At 51.1% G+C, this 25,867-nt stretch overlaps 1 protein-coding gene across 1 annotated transcript; it reads left to right on the top strand.

Moving 5' to 3' along the window:
* The first annotated feature begins 6,065 nt into the window (after nucleotides 1-6,065).
* CACTIN (cactin, spliceosome C complex subunit) lies at nucleotides 6,066-20,967 on the top strand. The gene is made up of 10 exons (XM_083421510.1): nucleotides 6,066-6,324; nucleotides 7,890-8,373; nucleotides 10,808-10,903; nucleotides 12,030-12,175; nucleotides 13,746-13,908; nucleotides 14,562-14,676; nucleotides 15,195-15,387; nucleotides 16,179-16,316; nucleotides 17,918-18,192; nucleotides 19,807-20,967. The coding sequence occupies exons 1-10, from the start codon at nucleotides 6,215-6,217 to the stop codon at nucleotides 20,295-20,297; spliced, it is 2,211 nt and encodes a 736-aa protein (XP_083277636.1). The 5' UTR covers nucleotides 6,066-6,214; the 3' UTR covers nucleotides 20,298-20,967.
* Nucleotides 20,968-25,867: the final 4,900 nt, after the last annotated feature.

Below are 25,867 nucleotides of genomic sequence, written 5' to 3'. Positions count from 1 at the left end.
AGGCGTCTTTTGTTTCTCAAAATTCCCGGCCGGTTTCAGAAATTCCACAGTTTTTTTGAGGGGGTATACATGAGAGAGGGGACGCGGGTGGCGCTGTGGGTTAAACCACAGAGCCTAGGACTTGCTGATCAGAAGGTCGGCGGTTCGAATCCCCGCAATGACGGGGTGAGCTCCCGTTGCTCGGTCCCTGCTCCTGCCAACCTAGCAGTTCGAAAGCACGTCAAAGTGCAAGTAGATAAATAGGTACCGCTCCGGTGGGAAGGTAAACGGCGTTTCCGTGCGCTGCTCTGGTTCGCCAGAAGCGGCTTAGTCCTGCTGGCCACATGACCCAGAAGCTGTATGCCGGCTCCCTCGGCCAATAAAGCGAGATGAGCGCCGCAACCCCAGAGTCGGCCACGACTGGACCTAATGGTCAGGGGTCCCTTTACCTTTACATGAGAGAGGGGACGCGGGTGGTGCTGTGCTCTGTTATTCTCTCCTACCAATAGGGAACCCATGTAAGGACTCTATATGGGCTCTTGGATACCCCATAAGGGAAAATTTTAGTTTACAACACTTCCTCAATTCCGCCGTTTCGGTTGGGGTTCTCGGAGCCCATGGCTTCCGATAACAAACTGTTCCGTGCCCCCAAGATTTCGGCGGATCGATGTCCTGAGTTCGAACCGAGCCGTGGAAGGGCCTGAGACACAAATTCCCACCTGCAGTTTTAGATGTTCTTTTTTCCCCGACGACGTGGATAAAAAAATCAGACCGCCGGCTCCGTAACCCTCTCTGGGGGCAGATCGTTCCCAACCGCAAGTCTGGCACGGGGCAAAACTAGCAGCAAGTTGTTTTCAAGATCCCGCGGCCTCTTAAATCATCCCAATATTTGTATAATAAATATGAATAATGACGCGTCTTGAAGAGCTTGCGGATGACAAGCCAAGCCTTTCGGACGGGGGCGTTTTGTTTTCAGAAGCACTCCAGATGTCGAAGAATGGGGCTTGAAAGAAAATTGCTCAAATTCCATCTTCTTTTTAAGGGCAGCAAAGCATATTTTTTTTCTAATTAATTGTAATAGTGACTTTTGCAGTTATGTCCAGTGCCGGATTTACGCAAAAGCTAACCAAGCTATAGCTTAGGGCCCCACTCTCAGGGGGGCTCCCAAATAAATTAAAGAAAAAAAGTTCTAGTTACAGGTAGGTAGCTGTGTTGGTGTGCAATAGTCAATCAACTATGTGCATGCACACAAAAGCTCATACCAATAACAAACTTACCGTATTTTTTGCCCTATAAGACTCCCTTTTTCCCTGCTAAAAAGTAAGGGGAAATGTGTGTGCGTCTTATGGAGCGAATGCAGGCTGCGCAGCTATCCCAGAAGCCAGAACAGCAAGGGGGATTGCTGCTTTCACTGCGCAGTGATCCCTCTTGCTGTTCTGGCTTCTGAGATTCAGAATATTTTTTTTCTTGTTTTCCTCCTCCAAAAACTAGGTGCGTCTTATGGTCAAGTGCGTCTTATAGAGCGAAAAATACGGTAGTTGGTCTCTAAGGTGCTACTGGAAGGATTTTTTATTATTATTATTTTCTTATGTGTATATGAATTTGTGAAGTTTTCCCAGTGAGCCAGTAAAGATAAAGGGACCCCTGACCATTAGGTCCAGTCGTGGCCGACTCTGGGGTTGCGGCGCTCATCTCACTTTACTGGGCGACGGAGCCAGCGTACAGCTTCCGGGTCATGTGGCCAGCAGAACTAACCCGCTTCTGGCGAACCAGAGCAGTGCATGGAAACGCCGTTTACCTTCCCACCGGAGTGGTACCTATTTATCTACTTGCACTTTGACGTGCTTTCGAACTGCTAGGTTGGCAGGAGCAGGGACCGAGCAACGGGAGCTCATTCCGTCACGGGGATTCGAACCGCCGACCTTCTGATCGGCAAGCCCAAGAGGCTCCGTGGTTTAACCCACAGCACCACCTGCGTCCCAACAGAATATTAAAAACATGATAAAACCTCAAACGTTAAAAACATCCCTACCCAGGGCTGCTGTCAAGAGTGCATGCAGGAGCCAGGGCCTGGGACCAGTAGGGCTTCGCAGGACTGGGGCCTTCCTAAGTTTGTTCTGAAGAGGCAAGGTGTGGCCGCACAGGTGAGGCCAATTGGTAACTCACAGCACCTGGTGGCAAGAGCCGGGAAGGGATATAAGGTCAGCATTTCCCTTCGGCTCTTTGCCACAGCAACACGTTCCCTGCCTTGCTGTGTTTGGCTCCTTGACGCCTTGCTCCTCGACCCTCGGACCCCTGACTTTGTGACTCCTTGCTCTTTGATCCTCGGACCCCTGACTTCGTGACTCCTTGCTTCTCGACCCTCAGACCCCTGACTTTGTGACTCCTTGCTTCTCGACCCTCAGACCCCTGACTTCGTGACTCCTTGCTTCTTGACCCTCGGACCCCTGACTTCGTGACTCCTTGCTTCTCGACCCTCGGACCCCTGACTTCGTGACTCCTTGCTTCTTGACCCTCAGACCCCTGACTTTGTGACTCCTTGCTTTCTGGTCCTCGGACCCTTGGCTTCATGACTCCTGGCTTCTGGACTCTCGTTCCTGCTCCCGCCATCTTGCCCCTGGACCCAACGTCCTCAGCCGGTACTTTGATCACCCGTAAACCGGACCATGACAGCTGCCTTCAGATGTCTTCTAAAAGCCAGGTAGGTGTTTATTTCCTTGACATCTGGTGGGAGGGCATTCCACAGGGCGGGCGCCACCACCGAGAAGGCCCTCTGCCTGGTGCCCTGTAACCTCGCTTCTCGCAGGGAGGGAACTGCCAGAAGGCCCTCGGAGCTGGACCTCAGTGTCTGGGCTAGATGATGGGGGTGGAGACACTCCTTCAGGGATACTGGGCCATTTAGGGCTATCGAAATCCTTTCCAGAATGAAGAATGAGTAGCGTTTAGCTGCAAACCTTGGCTAGAGAGACTTTTGCCCGTTGCAATCCCACATACAGAGATGCGAAAGTTGTTCATTGTAGGAATGCTTGGCGTTGTTGCGGCCTCATCCTGAAATTTCGAATCCCCTCCAAATGGGTGCCAAAGTTTTTCGCTCGTTTCGTGCTACGAACCTCTCGTGTTGTGTTAACCCCCGCAAACGGAGTGATTTATCCTCAAACCGGGGGCTACAGGTATCCCCCAAAACCCAACATTGCCCGATTCCTGCTCTGCCCATTTGCTCCAGATTTTATAAACTTTACATTGTGTGTGTGTGTGTGTGTGTGTGCGTGTGTCTGTGTGTGAGAGAGAGAGGAGAGACAGAGAGAGAGAGAGAGTCTATTTCTACCTCCGGAGGTCTGTTGGCCTTCATGTTGCAGCAAACCTCAGCCCTGGAGGTTTCCCACCTGTCTTTAATAAAGCAAAATTGAAAAATTTTTGAACGGACTCATCCATCACACAGATTCATGGCAGGGCGGGGGGGGGGGGGCGAGGAGGGAGAGAAACCTCCTGTTTTCATCTGCCGGCAAAACATGGCTGTAGAGGAAAGGTGGAAGTCAGGACAGCAGTAGATGGGGGAGAGGAATTGACAGTGACACCACGACAGGTAGATCGCTGTGAGCTTGAACTATAGGGACCTTTGTTGGCAAGGTGATGTCTCTACTTTTTCAGATGCTGTATTTTCCAAATATTCCTTAAACTTCTTCCACCGTCTCTTCTCTCTGGTCTCGGTGTCTCCCGGTCAGTTTGGCAAGTTCCATATAGTCCATCATCTTCATCTGCCATTCTTCGATAGTTGGTAAATCTTGTTTCTTCCAATTCTTCGCTCAGAATATTCTCGGTTCCCCTCCATGTTGTTGCCGGAAAAATCCGAGGGCTCCCTTGGACAAAAAGTAAAGACACCAACCAGAGTAAATTGGAGCAAATCAGCAGCCTGTAGGCTTGGCCTTTATTGTACTGTTGCAGCAGGGTGTTCCCCTCACTCGCAGGAGAGAGGAGGGACCCAGAACAATGGTGTGCCAGACCTTATAAAAACTTTTGAAATTCCCCTCCTCTAGGTCAAGCCCACCCCCAGAAACATCATGCATACATTACAGAAAGGAGGGGTTGAGGGAGGAGTTGTGGTGGTAACCTGAGTGTCCTGTCACCTGGCTGGTTCCTCCTTTCTCCCCCTCCCATGAACCAGTTGTGAATAACAAAGAAAAGGTGCAGTTTCCTTCCCCCTGAGGGGAATCCGGCCATGGTCCTTTTGTTGCTGTCTGCCCTGAATACACAACCATATGCAGTCCATTGTGTTCATGATGATGGTGAGTCTGAGCCCATCAGGATGCTTATCTAGCTTGTCATGCCCCTCCAGGTGCAGTAGTCGGGTACGTGACTGCTCGCTCAGGGGATTATGGCTGACCGTCACCAGGTCACCCCCCTTAGCTAGTCCTTGAGATATGGAGTAGAATGAAAGTGGAACAGTGCAAATCTGATGTATGGTTGATTTTCTGTGAATTTATAACAGAAGTGTAGCGTATGTAGTGAGTGAGTGTGAGTGTGTGTGAAGTCTGTACAAACTGAATGATGGGGGGGGGGGGGTTCCTGCTACAATGTCTAGGAGCAATCTACCTCTGAATCCTTCTGCCCCTCCTTTTGCCCCCATGAGTTTCCCCGGTGCCTCTGACCGGCTGCCTCCAGACCCGGGAATATTGGCTCCAAAGGGATCCTGGCACGAGCCAGGATTTGAGGTTCTCAAGGTTGGGGGTTCTCAGCCAACCGGTGTCGGTTTCGCCCTGGTGCAAGGGGCCCTTTGAGTAACGCAGAACCCAGAAGATTCCTGCAGTTCTGCTTGGCTCTCCAAAGAAAACATCGGCAGCTCAGGAGAGCACGTCAGCGGCAGAAATAGCAACCCAAACCACCTTTTGTCCGACGGCTCGGAATTATGATTGCAAACTCAGAAGCTGCTGGCACAGAGCGGATTTTCATTTTCATGCCTGCCCAGTTTTGGGGAGGCAAGGAATCCAGGCAGAATATGCGGGAACGCAGAGACATCACCTTGCCAACAAAGATCCGTAAAGTTAAAGCTCTGGTTTTCCCAGTAGTGATGTATGGAAGTGAGTGCTGGACCATCAAGAAGGCTGATCGCCGAAGAATGGATGCTTTTGAATTCTGGTGCTGGAGGAGACTCTTGAGAGTCCCATGGACTGCAAGAAGATCCAAGCTCTCCATTCGGAAGGAAATCAGCCCTGAGTGCTCACTGGAAGGACAGATCCTGAAGCTGAGGCTCCAATACTTTGGCCACCTCATGAGAAGAGAAGACTCCCTGGAAAAGACCCTGATGTTGGGGAAGATGGAGGGCACAAGGAGAAGGGGACGACGGAGGACGAGATGGTGGGACAGTGTTCTCAAAGCTACCAGCATGAGTTTGACCAAACTGCGGGAGGCAGTGGAAGACAGGAGTGCCTGGCGTGCTCTGGTCCAGGGGGTCATGAAGAGGCGGCAAGGTGATGTCTCTGCTTTTTAAGATGCTGTCTAGGTTTGTCATTGCTTTTCTCCCAGGAAGCAGGCGTCTTTTAATTTCGTGGCTGCTGTCACCATTTGCAGTGATCATGGAGCCCAAGAAAGTAAAATCTCTCACTGCCTCCATTTCTTCCCCTTCTATTTGCCAGGAGGTGATGGGACCAGTGGCCATGATCTTCGTTTTTTTGATGTTGAGCTTCAGACCATATTTTGCGCTCTCCTCTTTCACCCTCATTAAGAGGTTCTTTAATTCCTCTTTATTATTTAATTATTATTAATTAATAATTAATAAATGATTATTTGTTGATTATTAATTATTATACAGTGCTGGCTTGAAGCAGGGAAGTGATCAGAGTCAAGCCATGCCCAGAAAACATCATTTATTCCAGGTTGCAGAGATTACTTAACGACACCCCTGCAAGGTAGGTCAGCCTGCATGGAACAACGCTGGGTTTCAGACTAGGAAGTGATCTGCCCTCTCTAGTGCCTGACCAATAATTAAATCTCTCTCCCCGTCACCCTCGCCGCACGCGACCCCTAAGCAGCCCCCACAAGGACACGTCAGGTGGTGTGTTTTTTTTAAGGGTGGGGTGGGCGTGAATTGTTAGGTGGGCGGGAGATTCCGCTTCTCTGCTCAGGCGCCGCCAAGGCCAGCCCCGACGCGCGACGCCGCCGAAGAAGGGCCCCAGTCCCTGCGCCCGCCCTCAAATAGGCCGGAAGCGCCCAGAGTCGTGGGGGCAGGCCTAGAGTGGCCATGGGCTCCAGGTCCCGGTCCAGGGAACGGCGCCGGAGGAGAAGCCGGTCCAGATCCGAGGAGCGGGAGAGGAGGAGGCAGAGGAGGAGGAGGAGAGAGCGGGGTGGAAGGTGAGCGGGGAAGCCCGGCGGGGCGCCGCCCTGGGGACCATAGAGTCTCCGGACCATAGAGTTCTCCCGGGGTAGAGCGGTTGTTGTTTTTCTCCCCTATAGGTCTCTATAGGGGATTCTTTCCCCCTATAGCGAGGTGCTTAAAATGTGGGGAAGGGGCTTAAGCCCCCCAAGCTGCTTCTCCTTCTAGGTTTCGGCGTGCCTTTGGCTCAGGGGGCAAATAAGTAAGGTGGCAAGAGTGCTCCTGAGCATGTCAAAAGTGCCCTGCAGCTGGTTCAGGCCAGGGGGGGGGGGATCATAGTCCAGCATCCCAGCAGCTGCCTCCGAGGGGAACCATAAGTAGGAACCGCCTGGTGTGAGGCGTTCACAAAGTAATAATAATAATAATAATTTATTATTTGTACCCCGCCCATCTGGCTGGCTTTCCCCAGCCACTCTGGGCGGCTTCCATAGAAACCAAAAATACACTAAAATATCACACACTAAAAACTTCCCTGAACAGGGCTGCCTCAAGATGTCTTCTGAATGTCATATAGTTGTTTATTTCTCTGACATCTGATGGGAGGGTGCCACTACCGATAAGGCCCTCTGCCTGGTTCCCTGTAACCTCGCTTCTTGCAGGGAGGGAACCGCCAGAAGGCCCTCAGGAGATGGACCCAGGTGTCCGGGCAGAACGATGGGGGTGGAGATGCTACTTCAGGGATACTGGGCCATTTAGGGCTTTCAAGGTCAGCACCAACACTTTGAATTGTGCTCGGAAACATCCTGGGAGCCAATGTAGGTCTTTCAAGACCGGTGTTATGTGGTCTCGGCGGCCGCCCCCAGTCACCAGTCTGGCTGCCGCATTCTGGATTAGTTTTAGTTTCCGAGTCACCTTCAAAGGTAGCCCCACGTAGAGCGCTTTGCAGTAGTCCAAAGTAAAGGAAGGATTGAACTCTGATTAATAAGAATACACACAGAGGCTTGAACCAATAAGACTCTGGGAAGGGTGCATCTAATAATCTCTCTGTCTGCCTCTACCCCTAGCCCCTCGTTTTATTCACAAAAGAACTTTTTACAGAATGTTCGTAAGAACCAATCAGATTTCTTCTGAGCATTTAAACAAACCCCAAGTTGGGGACAAAGTTAAACTATAAACACTAGTTAGGCATGCATAAAGGTAAAGGTAAAGGGTCCCCTGACCATTAGGTCCAGTCGTGACCGACTCTGGGGTTGCGGCGCTCATCTCGCTTTATTGGCCGAGGGAGCCGGCGTCCAGCTTCCGGGTCATGTGGCCAGCAGGACTCAGACGCTTCTGGCGAACCAGAGCAGCGCACGGAAACGCCGTTGACCTTCCCGCCGGAGCGGTACCTATTTATCTACTTGCACTTTGACGTTGCTCGGTCCCTGCTCCTGCCAACCTAGCACTGAAAAAATGCACTGGGTATGTGTAGAAACTAGCCTCTTGTAGAATTGTTAAAAGTTTTCGCTCATTCCTCTGCCCCATTTTGCCTCCAACCCTTGGGGGGCTACCTCTGGCTGGAGTTCTGCCCCTCTCAAATCAAAATTTCTCTCTCTCTCCTTAGCTCGGAGGAAGAGAGTCAGAAATGGCAGAAAAAGAAAGAGAAAAGCGAGGAACGGCATGGGAAGAGGCACAAGAAGCGACGATCTCGCGGCCGCTCCCCAAGCTCGGATTCGTCCCCGGAGAGGCGAGGGCGTAGCAGCGAGAGGAGGGGGAAGAGGACCCGGAAGCGGTCCGGGTCCCGATCCTCCGTGTCCTCCGTGACGTCGCCTTCGCCATCCCGCTCGCAGAGCTCTCGGGGGGACCTGGGCGAGGAGCTGAGCCTCCAGGAACGGCTGCAGCTGAAAGAGGACAAGAAAAAACAGAAGGAGATGGTTAAGGCTCTGGAGACTCCGGAGGAGAAAAGGGCCCGGCGGCTGGCCAAGAAGGAAGCGAAGGAGCGCAAGAAGCGCGAGAAGATGGGCTGGGGGGAAGAGTACATGGGGTACACCAACACCGACAACCCCTTTGGGGATAACAACCTTCTGGGAGCCTTCATCTGGAGCAAGGTGAGTTTCGGACCGCTGTCGGCAGCCCGGGATGTTGGCACTGTAGCCAAGAGGTCAATGTGGAAGCGGTGGATTTGGTTTACCGTATTTTTCGTTCTATTTTTTTTTTCTTTAAATGATATTTATTAAAAGTTTAATAGTTACAAAAAGAAAAAAAGAAACAATGAAAATTTAACGAACAGTACAACAAAAAGAAAAAGAAAAAACAATACCACAAAACAACAAGAAAAAATTTAAACACATCCAATTTTCATTTCATTATCTTTCATATGCTTGTTTCCTCGACTTCCTCGCACCTCCCGTTTTTGTATTCTAGTTCAAATTAGCTAACTCAACAAATCCTTTCCCTCTTTCTCAATTTTTGTTCTATAATTTATCCTAACACAGTTTAACTTTAAATTTTCCACTTTAGCACATTAACAATTAATATTCATATAATTCTTAATAACACTTCTGCTAAAACCATGTAACTTCATTCCAGTACGTATTTTTCGTTCTATAGGACGCACTTTGTTTTATAGGGGGAGAACAAGGGGGGGAAATTCTCCCCCTCTCTGCCCAGCGCCCCTTCAGTGAAGCGGCAGGAGGTGCTGCGCAGAGAGGGGGAGAATTTTTTTCCCCTTGTTCTCCCCCTATAAAACAAGGTGCCATTCAAGGTGCGTTCAGTCGCCTTCAGGCAGCTACCTTGGAAGCCTAGAGAGCGAGAGGGGTCGGTGCGCACTGACCCCTCTCGCTCTCCAGGCTTCAGTGAAGGCAACCTAAAGCCTCTGGAGCGTTTAAATACTGCAATACATCAAACACTAAAAGCTTCCCTGAACAGGGCTGCCTTCAGGTGTCTTCTGAAAGTCTGGTAGTTGTTGTTCTCTTTGACATCTGGTGGGAGGGCGTTCCACAGGGAGGGCGCCACCACCGAGAAGGCCCTCTGCCTGGTTCCCTGTAACTTGGCCTCTCGCAGTGAGGGAACCGCCAGAAGGCCCTCAGAGATGGACCTCAGTGTCCGGGTAGAACGATGGGGGTGGAGACGCTCCTTCAGCTATACTGGACCGAGGCCGTTTAGGGCTTTAAAGGTCAGCACCAACACTTTGAATTGTGCTCGGAAACGTACTGGGAGCCAATGTAGGTCTTTCAGGACCGGTGTTATATAGTCTTGGCGGCCGCTCCCAGTCCCCAGTCTGGCTGCCGCATTCTGGATTAGTTGCAGTTTTCGGGTCACCTTCAAAGGTAGCCCCACGTAGAGCGCATGGCAGTAGTCCAAGTGGGAGATAAACAGAGCATGCACCACTCTGGCCAGGCAGTCCACACGCAGGTAGGGTCTCATCCTGCGTACCAGACGGAGCTGCCCTGGACACAGAATTGACCTGCGCCTCCATGGACAGCTGTGAGTCCAAAATGACTCCCAGGCTGCACACCTGGTCCTTCGGGGGCACAGTTGCCCCATTCAGGACCAGGGAGTCCTCCATCAGTAACAAGGAGTAAAAGGCTCTTCAGGGGCTAAAAACCTTCCCTTCTGTGCTGATTGGGCAGCTGCGAGTTCGAGTCCAGCAGTTTCTGGAGGGGTCCAGGTTTCCCGTTCCTGATCTAAGAAGAGGCCTTCCTCTCGGGAAAGGAACGCCTCCTTTGAATGTTATGGCTATGGCTCAAGCTCTGTTTCAGACCGGTGGGTTTCGCCCCCTTGATTCTGAGGGACAACTTTAAATCTCCATGGGAAGGGGAGATAGTGGAGGAAGTGCAGAAGTGCGGGCTGTCCTCCCTTTATATAGAGTCCATGACGTATAGCCATGCAAAGGCGGTGATCGCTCAAAGATTAAGGGATATTGCCAGACAGGAGGACATAGCCCGTGTGAAACCTGGGTTGTTTCTGGGGGAGCAGTTGTATCGGGCTGCTCCAGCTCGCTACCTGGCGGATATCCACTACGTGGAATACCGCAGACTATTTACTGCGGCTAGGCTGAATGTTCTTGACTCGGCGGTTCTGAAGGGAAGATATGGAGAAGTCCCATATGACCAGAGATTATGCCACTGTGCATTGGGTGAGGTAGAATCCACAGAGCACATTTTACTGAGCTGTCCCATCTACAACGATTTAAGACAGTATCTTATAACTCCATATTTACCCCAGCTCAGTTCCCAACAAAGAGGAAAGCAGACAGCGTATCTGCTAAATAAGTCTTCTGGGAAAACAACTTTGTCAGTGGCTAAATTCCTTTTCCTGGCACTCAAGTGTCGGAAGCGTATAATTGAATGTCTTGATGTGGGTTATCTGTGAGAGGTCTAGTACTGTGGCCCTACCTTATTTATGTACCCCTATGATGTTATAGACTATAATTATTATGTAATGTTTTATTTCTGACTGTCAGTCGAATAAAGGAAATTGATTGATTGATTGAATGTTAAAACGTTTTTCTCTCTGCCTCGATTTTATTTATCATCTCAGGCTCTGGAGAAGAAGGGAATCGGCCACTTGGAGGAGAAGGAGTTAAAAGACCGGAACAAACGCATCCAGGAGGAAAACCGACTGGAGCTTCAGAAGGTAAGACCCAAAGGAGCAGTGAGCTGGGGGAGGGTTTCTCTGGGCATGCACAGAGTGTATTTTCCTTAGAGATGAAACCCTGGTGCCACAAAAAGGAGAGGACCGCTAGGGTCTGGAAGATCTGAGCTGCAGGTTTGTTTGACCCTTGGGGAATTGACCGGTAATTCAGATTTTGATTGCCTGCTGAATCTTCCCCTCTCCTGTGAACTTGGGTTTAGGTGCTCTGTGGGCAGTTAACTCTCGTTTTTGCTTTGTACATATGTACTTAAACCGAGATCAGTTTTCTTGTTGGTAATGATAATTTATTATTTATACCCCGCCCATCTGGCTGGGCTTCCCCAGCCACTCTGGGCAGCTTCCAAAAAAAATATTAAAATACGGTAATACATCAAACATTAAAAGCTTCCCTAAAGAGGGCTGCCTTCAGGTGTCTTCTGAAAGTCTGGTAGTTGTTGTTCTCTTTGACATCTGGTGGGAGGGCGTTCCACAGGGCGGGCACCACCACAAAGAAGGTCCTCTGCCTGGTTCCCTGTAACTTGGCTTCTCACAGTGAGGGAACCGCCAGAAGGCCCTTGGTGATGGACCTCAGTGTCCGGGCTGAACAATGGGGGTGGAGACGCGCCTTCAGGTATACTGTGACGAGGCCATTTAGGGCTTTCAAGGTCAGCACCAACACTTTGAATTGTGCTCGGAAACATCCTGGGAGCCAATGTAGGTCTTTCAAGACCGGTGTTATATGGTCTCGGCGGCCGCTCCCAGTCACCAGTGTAGCTTCCGCATTCTGGATTAGTTGTAGTTTCTGAGTCACCTTCAAAGGTAGCCCCACACTCTATTTTTTGCTCTATAAGACTCACTTTTTCCCTCCTAAAAAGTAAGGGGAAATGTGTGTGCGTCTTATGGAGCGAATGCAGGCTGCGCAGCTATCCCAGAAGCCAGAACAGCAAGAGGGATTCCTGCTTTCACTGCGCAGCGATCCCTCTTGCTCTTCTGGCTTCTGAGATTCAGAATATTTTTTTCCTTGTTTTCCTCCTCCAAAAACTAGGTGCGTCTTATAGAGCGAAAAATACGGTATCTGTCTATTGCACACACACATCATCCGACCTCGTTCTCGGGTCTCTCTCTGCAGGTGAAGCAGTTGCGCTTGGAGCGGGAGCGCGAAAAGGCCATGCGCGAGCAAGAGCTGGAGATGCTTCAGCGGGAAAAGGAGGCGGAGCATTTCAAGACGTGGGAGGAGCAAGAGGACAACTTCCACCTGCAGCAGGCAAAGCTGCGGTATGTGAGGGGAGCGGGAAAGAATGAGGGTTTCAGGGATGCCAGAGGCTGGGAGACTCCAAATCATCCTGAGAGCCAGTGTGGTGTTTTGGTTAAGAGTGGTGGACTCGTAATCTGGTGAACCGGGTTCGCATCTCCGCTCCTCCACCTGCAGCTGCTGGGTGACCTTGGGCCAGTCACACTTCTCTGAAGTCTCTCAGCCCCACTCACCTCTTTTTTTTAATAAATATTTTTTATTAGATTTTCCATTTAAAAAAAACATTTTTACAAAATTATACATCCATTTTTAACTTAAACCCTTTTTTCCAGAACTTCCCTCAGCTTGTCTGATAACTTTCCGTTTATTTTTTATCACATTTCCCAATATTATATTGCACTCAAATACTCTTAATCACATCATATTTTTTAAACAATATTTCTAACAGTAATTTCACAGAGCTTCTTGAAAGCCAACGAACCTTATTTGCTCATCACAGAAATTTTTGATATACTCTGTAAATTTCTTCCAGTCCTCGGAGAATCTCTGGTCACGTTGGTTCCTAATTCTCCCCGTCAATCTGTCCATTTCTGCGTATTTCATCAGTTTCACTCCCCTTTAAAGTAAAAAATGAAATGAAATTATTGTTAGTAATAATAAATCTAATTTTAAAAAAAACAAAGCGCCCAGGCATTCCGTTGTGGCGACCTTCCCCTGCGCTTTAGGTGCCGTTTGGCGATTAGCTTATAGATCTCAGTTTATAAGAGCCAGTGTGGTGTAGTGGTTAAGAGCGGTAGTTTTGTAATCTGGGGAACCGGGTTCGCGTCTCCGCTCCTCCACATGCAGCTGCTGGGTGACCTTGGGCCAGTCACACTTCTCTGAAGTCTCTCAGCCCCACTCACCTCACAGAGTGTTTGTTGTGGGGGAGGAAGGGAAAGGAGAATGTTAGCCGCTTTGAGATAAAGCGGGATATCAAATCCAAACTCCTCTCCTTCTTCTTCTTCTTCAAAGAAACAGAAAAGACTATTGTAGCTTTAAGAACTGTTTCTGCGAGTGGTTTTCAAGGCTGATTAAGTATAGAAGGTGATGTGTACAAAAGGAGAAGTTGCCGTTTGAATTTGCCTGCAAAAGAGAAGACCCACATGCTTTTAATAATAATAATAAAATATAATAATAATAATAATAATACAGTGGATGCTTGGGTTGCAAACGTGATCCGTGTGGGAGGGCCTCATTCTGCAGGGCTCTGAGCTCAGGCAATAATAATAATAATAATAATAATAATTTATTATTTATACCCCACCCACCTGGCTGGGTTTCCCCAGCCACTCTGGGCGGCTTCCGACAGAACACTAAAATACAATAACCTATTAAACCTATTAAAAGCTTCCCTAAACATTAAAACGGACGCGGTGGCACTTTCGCAACCCCAGAGTCAGCTACGACTGAACCTAATGGTCAGGGGTCCCTTTACCTTTACCTTTAAACATTAAAAGCTTTGTGTTTGCCAGGTTGTAAATAAAACTTTTGCTTGAGTATTCTACATCCTTCAGCCTGACCTCGTCTCCTTCGTGTTCTCCTCGCCCCCCGCAGCTCCAAGATTCGTATCCGAGACGGGCGGGCCAAGCCCATCGATCTCCTGGCCAAATACATCAGCGCGGAGGACGACGACCTGGCAGTGGAGATGCACGAGCCGTACACTTTCCTGAACGGCCTCACCGTCTCGGACATGGAAGACCTGCTAGAAGACATTCAGGTAGGGCTGCGATCCCACGCAGCGTGGCGATTTTCACATTCCCCACCCTGCCCTAAACGATATAAAACGGGAGTACAGTGGTACCCCTCAAGACGAATGCCTCGGAAGACGAAAAACCCGCTAGACGAAAGCGTTTTTCATTTTCTGAGGTGCTTCGCAAGACGGATTTTTCTAAGGGCTTGCTTCGCTAGACGAAACAGCCCTGCCTCTCGTGTCATGGCGACGGTCACTGCACGCACACTTCCCCGCTCCTCCGGCTCCCTCCCACCTTCCGGCTGCCTCGCGCCGCTGCCCACCGCCCTCGCGCGCTCCCCTCAGGAGCCGTTGCCGCCAGCAGCCAGCGTTGCAGCTGGAGTCGCGCTCCTGAGCCCCGCCGCCCTCCAGCAGCCGCGTTGCACGGTGTCCACAAGGCGCGGGTGAGTCCAAGGACCGGCTGCGGCAGCTGCCCTGCTTCTCCCCACCCCTCCCCGCCGTGGTGCTTTGCAAGACGAAAAAACTCGCTCTACGAAAAAACTCGCAGAACGAATTAATTTCGTCTTGCGAGGCACCACTGTAATTTCTTTGTGGGGGGCAGGTGTCAAGAAAATCATTCGCACCCCCCCAGGCCTGAGATGAGTCCAGAGCCTCAGCTGTTTCCCCCCTTTGTTTTCCAGGTTTACATGGAGCTGGAACAAGGGAAAAATGTGGATTTCTGGAGAGACATGACCATCATCACTGAGGATGAAATCGCTAAGCTCCGCAAATTAGAGGCGTCTGGGAAAGGGCCAGGTAGGTGTGAACTGAAGCATCGGAGGGCCAGCCTTGCTTGCGGAACAAAAATGTGTGCTCTGGTTCGCCAGAAGCGGCTTAGTCCTACAGGCCACATGACCCGGAAGCTGTACGCCGGCTCCCTCGGCCAGGAAAGCGAGATGAGCGCCGCAACCCTAGAGTCGGTCACGACTGGACCTAACGGTCAGGGGTCCCTTTACCTTTATGGGAGTATATTGTATTTTAAAATGGGGTATCATAGTTTTTAGGGGGCTAACCAGGCTAGGATAGCAGGCTTTGAATGTCATATGTAGATTTTTCAATTTCGTCGTTCTGTGTGGGACAATGACAATAAAGATTATCGTATCGAGAGAAAGAGCTTCTGTGTGAAAGGATAGGGAGCCCACAGTTCTTCAGATCAACTTGGGGGTTGGAACAACATCCGGATTCGCACCCAACTCCTCGGCCGGGGAGGCGTCGAGGTTCCTGGGCCCCTCTCCTGTGCTGACGGCATTTCCCTCCCCTCCTACGTCCTGCAGGCGAGCGCCGGGAAGGGGTTAACGCTTCGGTCAGCTCCGACGTGCAGTCCGTCTTCAAAGGCAAAACCTACAACCAGTTGCAGGTTATTTACCAGGGCATTGAGGGTAAGATCCTGGCCGGAGGCCCCAACCTGGACATAGGCTACTGGGAGAGCCTCCTGCAGCAGCTGAAAGCCTACATGGCCCGGGCAAGGTGAGTGGATCGCCCTGACTGGACCACTTTCCCACAACGGCAGCCTAATTTCTGACCGTAACCTTTTAAAAATACTGTGGCCCCTTGGTTCTCAAACTCGATCCGTTCCAAAACCAAGCATTCCAAAACCAAGGCTTTCCTGTAGAAAGTAAGGCAAAATGGATTAATCTGTTCCAGGCTTTTAAAAACAACCCCTAAAAAAGCAATTGGGACGCGGGTGGCGCTGTGGGTTAAGCCTAGGGCTTGCCGATCAGAAGGTCGGTGGTTCGAATCCCCGCGATGTGTTGAGCTCCCATTGCTCGGTCCCTGCTCCTGCCAACCTAGCAGTTCGAAAGCACGTCAAAGTGCAAGTAGATAATAGGTACCGCTCCGGCGGGAAGGTAAATGGCGTTTCCGTGCGCTGCTCTGGTTTGCCAGAAGCGGCTTAGTCCTGCTGGCCACATGACCCGGAAGCTGTACGCCGGCTCCCTCGGCCAATAAAGCGAGATGAGCGCCGCAACCCCAGAGTTGGCCACGACTGGACCTAACGGTCAGGGGTCCCTTTACTTTTAATATCCTGTTGGAAGCCGCCCAGAGTGGCTGGGGAGGCCCAGCTAGATGGGCGGGGTAGTAATAATAATAATAATAATAATAATAATAATAATGATGGTCTGGGGTCCCTTTATCTTTACCTTTAAGTTTGAAGACTTTCGGATAAATACTCTGTTATTTCCTACGTTTCTCAGGGATAAAAAGTGTGGGTAGATCAACGTGTATCTTGAGCTTTTCTGTGTTTTCTCCTCCTTTCCCAGGCTGAGGGAGCGCCACCAGGACGTCCTCCGCCAAAAACTCTACAAGCTGAAGCAGGAACAAGGAGTCGAGAGCGAGCCCCTCTTCCCCATCATTAAGAAGGAGACTTCGCCCCCAGGAGGCTGCAGTAGCAGCAGCAGGTGAGCTGGATTTGGGGGGCTCTCAGGATCAACGCGGGTGGCGCTGTGGGTTAAACCACAGAGGCTAGGGCTTCCCGATCAGAAGGTCGGTGGTTCGAATCCCCGCAATGACGGGGTGAGCTCCCGTTGCTCGGTCCCTGCTCCTGCCAACCTAGCAGTTCCAAAGCACGTCAAAGTGCAAGTAGATAAATAGGTACCACTCCAGCGGGAAGGTAAATGGCGTTTCCGTGCACTGCTCTGGTTCGCCAGAAGCGGCTTTGTCCTGCTGGCCACATGACCCGGAAGCTGTACGCCGGCTCCCTCGGCCACGACTGGACCTAACGGTCAGGGGTCCCTTTACCTTTACAGGACCAACGTAGGTCTTTCGGGACCAATGTTCGATGGTCCCGGCGGCCGGTCCCAGTCCCCACTCTGGCAGCCGTGTTCTGGATTAGTTGTACTTTCCGGGTCACCTTCAAAGGTAGCCCCACAGAGAGCGCATGGCAGTAGTCCAAGCGGGAGATAACCAGAGCATGCACCACTTTGGCGAGACAGTCTGTGGGCAGGGAGGGTCTCATCCTGCGTACCAGATGGAGCTGGGAGACAGCTCCCTGTACACAGAATTGACCTGCGCTTCCATGGACAGCTGTGAGTCCAAAATGACCCCCAGCCTGCCCGCCCATCTGGCTGGTTTTTCCCAGCCACTCTGGGCAGCTCCCAACAGAATATTAAAACACAGATGTCTTCTGAAAGTCAGGTACTTGTTTTTCTCTTTGACATCTGATGGGAGGGCGTTCCACAGGGCGGGCGCCACCACCAAGAAGGCCCTCTGCCTGGTTCCCTGTAACCTTGCTTCTCGCAGGGAGGGAACCGCCAGAAGACCCTCGGGAGAGCGACCCCGATGTCCGGGCTGAACAATGGGAGTGGAGACACTCCTTCAGGGATACTGGGTCGTTTAGGGCTTTCAATGTCGCCACCAACACTTTGAATTGTGTGTGGAAACGTTCCTGGGAGTCAATGCAGGTCTTTCAGGACCGGTGTTATGTGGTCCCAGTCTGGCTGCCACATTCTGGATTAGTTGTAGTTTCTGGGTCACCTTCAAAGACAGCCCCACGTAGAGTGCATTGCAGTAGCCCAAGCGGGAGATAACCAGAGCATGCACCACTCTGGCCAGACAGTCTACGTCTTGGGTGGAGCTGGTAGACAGCTCAGAGCGGAAGGGGGGCAACTGTTAGGATATTTCCGTTCCACCTTAAAAGGTAGCAGCCTTTGTGAGTCACAGAGTCTGCGTATTTCCTGTTCACAGGATGTTTCTGTTGTGTCTTTTGCTTTCGTTTCTCTCTCTGTGCCGGAACACTGAAGCAGGCAGTCATGTTTTTCTTTGTTCTGAATAAACTTGTGAATAATACTCTCCTGCGTGCATCTTTCGCTGTGAATTATCTGCTGATAGAGCGTGCATCAGCTCTGGAATGTGGCAAGCTATTTCTGGAGCTCGTGTCGCTAATTGCTGATACTGCGCGTCTACGGGAGATAAATGGACGTCCGGAGACGACGTGGAGTCGAGATGGACTTTGTCTCCCTGGCAGTATCCCAACAGCAACTTCCCTCTTCCCTTTCTGCAGGCTGGAGCCGGAGGACAGCGCCCAGGCGCAGCCCAGCACCTCCACGGCTGAGCCCGGGGGCGCCGAGCCCGAATCGGAGGCCAAGGCGGAGGGAGACGGCGAGGCGGTTCTGATGGAGGAGGACCTCATCCAGCAGAGCTTGGACGACTACGACGCCGGCAAGTACAGCCCCCGCCTTCTGACGTCCCACGAGCTGCCCTTCGACGCCCACGTGGTGGAGGCCGATGAGGACTGCCAGCGGCTCTTGCTCTCCCGGCAGCAGCTCCAGGTCACAGGTAGGAGGGGAAGGGTGCTGGGGGGGCTCTGGGGCCGCGTCGAAGGGCTTGGCTTGGCGCCGTGGGGGGCAACTGCCCTGCGGATCTTGTGGTCTAAAAGCAAGAGCCTACCTGGCCTCAGGTCTCTTCTCAGGCCACGCCCACATTCCTCAAGCCACGCCTTCTGGGCAGCTAACACCCTTTGCTCGAGGCCTCACCCCTTTATTTAAACCATGCCCCGCTGTGAAGGCCACGTATCCCTTTATCGAGGCCGCACCCCTTTCTTTAAACCACACCCTTTCCTTGAGGCCACACCCCTTTCCTTAAACCACACCCCCTCTCTGCAGGCCACACCCCCTTTCTCGAGGAGACCCCCTTTCTTTAAACCGCACCCCTCTCAAGGCCACACCTTTCCTTAAACCACACCCCCTCCCTGCAGGCCGCACACCCTTCTCTTGAGGCCACACCCCTTTCTTTAAACCACACCCTTCTTCACAAGCCACACCCCCTCCTTAGCCCACAGCCGCTCCCCGCAGGCCACACCCACGTTTCTTAAACCACACCCCCTCTCTGCGGGCCACACACCCCTTTCTCAAGGCCACACCCCTCTCCCTTAAACCACACCCCTCTCCTCCGCCCACGCCCCCTCTCCCAAGGCCACGCTCCCTTCCTCAAACCACACCCCTTCCCTTAAGCCACGCCCTCCCCTCAGGCCCCCACCCCTTTCCTGCTTAACATCCATTAGCAGGGAGTTCCAAAGGCTAGCCGCTGCCACACTAGACGCCCGAATCCTCGCAAAATCCAGACTCCAAGGCCGCCTGCCCACTGCTGCCTTTCCTGCTTAACATCCACTGGCAGGGAGTTCCTTTTTTCCCCCCCATGGAATGCTTAACTTTATTATTATTTTTTAAATAATGTTTATTACTTTTCCAACAATTACAAAGAAAAAGAAAAAGAAAAAAGAAGAAAAAAAAACAATACAATACAAAAACAGTTTAAAATACATCAAACACATCCAACAGTTTCATTATCTTATCTTTCATTCACTTATTTCCACGACCTCCTCACGCCTCCCTTTTTGTATTCCCCTTCTATTAATTGTTTCAGCAATTCCTTTCCATCTTCCTCTGTTTTCTATCCTGTAATCATCTTAATACATTCTAACCTTATTTTTCCCTTTAATACTCTATTAATCTATTTACATTTAATTCCTTATAACATTTCTACTAAAGCCATGTAAGCTCATTCCAACATTTTTCTAACATTCATAGTTTTACAATATTTCTGTAAATAGTCTTTAAACTTTTTCCAATCTTCTTCCACCGACTCTTCTCCCAGGTCCCGGATTCTGCCAGTCCTTTCCGCCAATTCCATATAGTCCATCAACCTTCTTCGTATTTAAAGAAGAACTTTACTTTGTCCTCTACTGATCTTATTTTTATTTTCCTTCTTTTAAAACTGAAAGGTAGTCCTTGGGGGAACTTCCACCTGAAGATGATTTTATTCCTTCTCAGCAGGGCAACAATATCTCCATAGTTAGGCCTAAGATCCATTGGCAGGGAGTTCCACAGTCTAGCCGCTGCCACACTAGGCGCCCGAATTTTCACGCACCCTCTCCCCTCTGTCCCTCCCCAGGCGACGCCAGCGAGAGCGCAGAGGACATCTTCTTCCGCCGCGCCAAGGAGGGCATGGGGGCGGACGAGGCCCAGTTCAGCGTGGAAATGCCTCTCACGGGCAAGGCCTACCTGTGGGCCGACAAGTACCGTCCCCGCAAGCCCCGCTTCTTCAACCGCGTCCACACCGGCTTCGAGTGGAACAAGTACAACCAGACGCACTACGACTTCGACAACCCGCCCCCCAAGATCGTCCAGGGCTACAAATTCAACATCTTCTACCCGGACCTCATCAACAAGCGCTCCACGCCGGAGTACTTCCTGGAGGCTTGCCCGGACAACAAGGACTTCGCCACCCTCCGCTTCCACGCCGGACCCCCGTACGAAGACATCGCCTTCAAGATCGTCAACCGGGAGTGGGAATACTCCCACCGCCACGGCTTCCGCTGCCAGTTCGCCAACGGCATCTTTCAGCTCTGGTTCCACTTCAAGCGCTACCGCTACCGGCGGTGAGGGCGGGGGGCTTCCTCCGTGCCCCCCCCCCAGGCCAGCGGAAGGGGCTCGTTCCCGCGTCGAAAGCGGCCGCATCGCCGCAAACCGCCGAGATGCCCGACCTCTGCGCTGTTTGCTGGGCGGCAGGGACCCCCGTTTTTCCATTACGGTTTTAGGGGCCGCCAACACCCCTCTAGATGTTGTGGGGTTCTGGCCCCCGGCAATTCCCAACCGTCCGGATTCCAGAGCCCCCTATTTTCCTCCATCTCTGCTTTTAAGAGGCACTCTTAAAAGCGATATGGGATTTCCCCGTCCGGAGAAGACGGGGATTCCTCTTCCGAACAGAGTCACCCGCCCATCATTGCATAGGGAATTTTTCTTTTTGGAAACAGGACTGGAGAACATCTGAGATACACCTGGTGTCCCATCTTTCCCCAAAATCGGCAGGTGTTCCCCATCCTCCTTGCAGACACCAACAATAACCCCCGACTCTTTGTGTAGATTCCTGCGACACCGAACGGATCCATTTGCCAGGCATAGATTACGTGTATTTGTTATTTTCTGAAGCAGGGCAGCAATGGCATTGTGTACATTTCTTTAGCGGTGCCAAACCGCCCTTTCGTATAACCGTTCTCCCAGTGGCTCTCTCCGGAGAGCGCTGTCCAGGCACAATAAATTTTTTTAGATGGTCCGAGCTGTCCTTTGCCGTCTTTTGCAAACTCTTGTCGATGGGGATGCGCCAATTTTGAGCAGGGCAAGAGGAGCAGATCTGGACTCCCAGCTCCCGTCAGAAGGTAAAGGTAAAGGGACCCCTGACCATTAGGTCCAGTCGTGGCCGACTCTGGGGTTGCAGCGCTCATCTTGCTTTATTGGCCGAGGGAGCCGGCATACAGCTTCCGGGTCAAGTGGCCAGCAGGACTAAGCCGCTTCTGGCGAACCAGAGCAGCGCACGGAAACGCCGTTTACCTTCCCGCTGGAGCAGTACCTATTTATCTACTTGCACTTTGACGTGCTTTCGAACTGCTAGGTGGGCAGGAGCAGGGACTGAGCAATGGGAGCTCACCCCGTCATTGCGGGGAATCGAACCGCCGACCTTCTGATCGGCAAGCCCTAGGCTCTGTGGTTTAACCCACAGTGCCACCCACGTCAGATGTTAAGAGCTGTCAAATGGAAGATGGGATTATTCCCCTTTCTTGCCTTCTGAATCCTCTGGTTTGTTTTCCCGTTCTGTGGAGCAGTCGTGACTGGCACTCAAAGATTTGGGGTGTGATGAGGAGCATGGCCACATTCTGAGGGCCTGGTAAAGATAATAATGATAATCTTATTACAGTGGTACCTCGGGTTAAGTACTTAATTCCGGAGGTCCTTTCTTAACCTGAAACTGTTCTTAACCTGAAGCACCACTTTAGCTAATGGGGCCTCCCGTTGCCGCCGCACGATTTCTGTTTTCATCCTGAAGCAAAGTTCTTAACCCGAGGTACTATTTCTGGGTTAGCGGAGTCTGTAACCTGAAGCGTCTGTAACCCGAGGTACCACTGTAATCATATTAATATTAATTTATGATTTATACCCTGCCTATCTGGCTGGGTTTCCCCAGCCACTCTGGGCAGCTCCCAACAGAATATTAAAAACACAATATTTTTTTTTAAAAGCTTCCCTAAACAGGGCTGCCTTCAGATGTCTTCTAAAAGTCAGATAGTAGTTTATCGCTTTGACATCTGGTGGGAGGGCGTTCCACAGGGTGGGCGCCACCACTGAGAAGGCCCTCTGCCTGGTTCCCTGTAACCTTACTTCTCGCAGGGAGGGAAGTGCCAGAAGACCCTCAGAGCTTTACCTCAGTGTCTGGGCTGGACGATGGGGGTGGAGACGCTCCTTCAGGTCTAGTGGGCTGTTTAGGGCTTTCAAGGTCAGCACCAACACTTTGAATTGTGCTCGGAAACGTCCTGGGAGCCAGTGTAGGTCTTTCAGGATCGGTGTTATATGGTCTCGGCGGCCACTCCCAGTCACCAGTCTAGCTGCCGCATTCTGGATTAGTTGTAGTTTCCGGGTCACCTTCAAAGGTAGCCCCACGTAGAGCGCATGGAAGTAGTCCAAGCGGGAGATAACCAGAGCATGCACCACTCTGGCCAGACAGTCTGCGGGCAGGGAGTGTCTCAGATGGAGCTGGGAGACAGCGGCCCGGGACACACAACTGACCTGCGCCTCCATGGACAGCTGTGAGTCCAAAATGACTTCCAGGTAGAGAGGCACACAGGGCCGCATTTGAGGGCCATCCTGGGGCCAGAGATTTCCCACCCGTGGTCAAGAAACTTGTTTTGCGGTTGAACTAACGGGTGTCTGCGCCTCTCGTGGAATTACAGATGTCCTAAATGAACAAGCGATGACTTCATCAGCTCTTTTGCAATCTGTGATGATTATTATTATTTGGGAGGGTGGGGGGGCGGAAGAGAACTGAACTCTGTAATGAGCGAGACATTAGATCCTCCCGATAAACAAATGCATAAGTCATAATTCCTTAATGGACTTACTGGAACCGCTATCCAAATATTAATTTGCAGTTGGGGGGGGGGTCGATGCGTTTGAAACATTTTAAAGCTCTGATGAAAATGGGGCATGTTCCCAGCTCTTTCCCGGAAGCCTCATTGCCTTTTCTCCGTGGGGTATTCCCCCCTCCCTCCTTTAAACAACACGGTTTCTGGGGGGGGAAGGACTGGGGAAGTTTAGAGGGTCCTAGTTTGGCTGCTTTCCGCCTCCCGAGGGCCGCCTGAAACCCTGAAGGACAACTCTGGGCATCTACTTCCAGAAACTTGTAAAAACACGTAGAACTCGTGCCCTGGGTCGGCGTCCCCATTCCTCCTCCCTACGCATCCCTTTTTCCTTTTGTGCCGTGCCTTTCAGAGTCATGTCTGAGAGGGCAGAAACCTGCCTAGGAAATTACTTTGGGTCAGGGATGTTTGATCAGACACCCCAGAGATCAGGAACCAGGCAGGGCACCCCCAAATCTGACACCGAAGATCTCTTTGAGTGGCTTTGAGTGTGGAGCTTTTTTTATGAAATCAAAGCTGTTGAGCTTTTTATAAGAAAGCACTCAGGGCTGATTTCCTTCCGAATGGAGAGGTTGGATCTTCTTGCAGTCCATGGGACTCTCAAGAGTCTCCTCCAGCACCAGAACTCAAAAGCATCCATTCTTCGGCCAACAGCCTTCTTTATGGTCCAGCTCTCACTTCCGTACATCACTACTGGGAAAACCAGAGCTTTTACTATACGGACCTTTGTTGGCAAGGTGATGTCTCTGCTTTTTAAGATGCTGTCTAGGTTTGTCATTGCTTTCCTCCCAAGAAGCAGGCGTCTTTTAATTTCGTGGCTGCTGTCACCATCTGCAGTGATCATGGAGCCCAAGAAAGTAAAATCTCTCACTGCCTCCATTTCCTCCCCTTCTATTTGCCAGGAGGTGATGGGACCAGTGGCCATGATCTTCGTTTTTTTGATGTTGAGCTTCGGACCATATTTTGCGCTCTCCTCTTTCACCCTCATTAAAAGGTTCCTCTATTCCTCCTCAATTTCTGCCATCAAGGTTGTGTCATCTGCACATCTGAGGTTGTTGATATAAAAAGGTAAAGGGACCCCTGACCATTAGGTCCAGTCGTGGCCGACTCTGGGGTTGCGGCGCTCATCTCGCTTTATTGGCCGAGGGAGCCGGCGTACAGCTTCCGGGTCATGTGGCCAGCAGGACTAAGCCGCTTCTGGCGAACCAGAGCAGCGCACGGAAATGCCGTTTGCCTTCCCGCCGGAGCGGTACCTATTTATCTACTTGCACTTTGACGTGCTTTTGAACTGCTAGGTGGGCAGGAGCAGGGACCGAACAACGGGAGCTCACCCCGTCATTGCAGGGATTCGAACTGCCCACCTTTGGATCGGTACGCCCTAGGCTCTGTGGTTGAAAAACCGTATTTTTTGCTCTATAAGACTCACTTTTTCCCTCCTAAAAAGTAAGGGGAAATGTGTGTGCGTCTTATGGAGTGAATGCAGGCTGCGCAGCTATCCCAGAAGCCAGAACAGCAAGAGGGATTGCTGCTTTCACTGCACAGCGATCCCTCTTGCTGTTCTGGCTTCTGAGATTCAGAATATTTTTTTTATTGTTTTCCTCCTCCAAAAACTAGGTGTGTCTTATGGTCCGGTGCGTCTTATAGAGTGAAAAATACGGTAGTTTTCTTTTATTCTGTCGGTTTCCCTCCCGGTTCTGTGGCAAGGTGATGTCTCTGCTTTTTACCTTTCTGGGCTGAGTGCTTGCAGAGTAAGCTGGGCCTGAAAGCCAAAGATTCCCCCTTAATCTCTACTTTCCTTGCAAACAGCTGTCTCTGGCACACATGCTGGATATTTCCTGCAAAGCGTCTCTGTCTTTTCGCCCCTCTGCCAATGCCACCCCCCTCCAGAGCCTTGTTCCATTTAGCGATGGCATGTCTCCAACTGCCTCTTTCCCCCTGTCCCATAGGGAGCAGATAAACTCCGGGCCCTGGTGCCAGACCCCTACGAGATACGGCCCGAGGGCGCCAGCAACCTCCCGCCGGGGATTCTTCTCGCGCCGAGAGAAGCCGTTTTGTCTTTCATAATGCCTTTTCCTCCAAGCCCGGATTCCCAGAAGTGTGGGGGGCAAGGCGGTGGAGGTGTTAATAGAGAAATCTGAGGGCTCCCTTGGACAAAAAGCAAGGACACCAGCCAGGAATACCAGAGCAAAACAGCAGCTAGTAGGCTTGGTCTTTATTGAAGACGGTCGCGACAGGACTCCCACCTGCCACCAGGTGGAACAAGATGGAAGCCCCAAACAAAAGAGAACCCAAACTTTTATTAGCTGCTAATCCCCATGTTGTTGTTGAGTCGTTTAGTCGTGTCCGCCTCTTTGTGGCCCCCTGGACCAGAGCACGTCAGGCCCTCCTGTCTTCCACTGCCTCCCGCAGTTTGGTCAAACTCATGCTGGTAGCTTCGAGAACACTGTCCCACCATCTCGTCCTCTGCTGTCCCCTTCTCCTTGCGCCCTCCATCTTTCCCAACATCAGGGTCTTTTCCAGGGAGTCTTCTCTTCTCATGAGGTGGCCAAAGTCTTGGAGCCTCAGCTTCAGGATCTGTCCTTCCAGTGAGCCCTCAGGGCTGATTTCCTTCAGAATGAAGAGGTTGGATCTTCTTGCAGTCCATGGGACTCTCCAGAGTCTCCTCCAGCACCAGAATTCAAAAGCATCCATTCTTCGGCGATCAGCCTTCTTTATGGTCCAGCTCTCACTTCCGTACATCCCTACTGGGAAAACCAGAGCTTTAACTATATGGACCTTTGTTGGCAAGGTGATGTCTCTGCTTTTTAAGATGCTGTCTAGGTTTGTCATTGCTTTCCACCCAAGAAGCAGGCGTCTTTTAATTTCGTGGCTGCTGTCACCATCTGCAGTGATCATGGAGCCCAAGAAAGTAAAATCTCTCACTGCCTCCATTTCTTCCCCTTCTATTTGCCAGGAGGTGATGGGACCAGTGGCCATGATCTTCATTTTTTTGATGATGAGCTTCAGACCGTATTTTGCGCTCTCCTCTTATATATACTAACCAGC

The sequence above is a fragment of the Podarcis tiliguerta genome, assembly GCF_965153285.1.
Source record: "Podarcis tiliguerta genome assembly, chromosome: 18".
NCBI lineage: Eukaryota > Metazoa > Chordata > Lepidosauria > Squamata > Lacertidae > Podarcis > Podarcis tiliguerta.
Note: the sequence above shows the minus strand (reverse complement) of the source record. Positions and strands in the feature narration are given on the sequence as shown.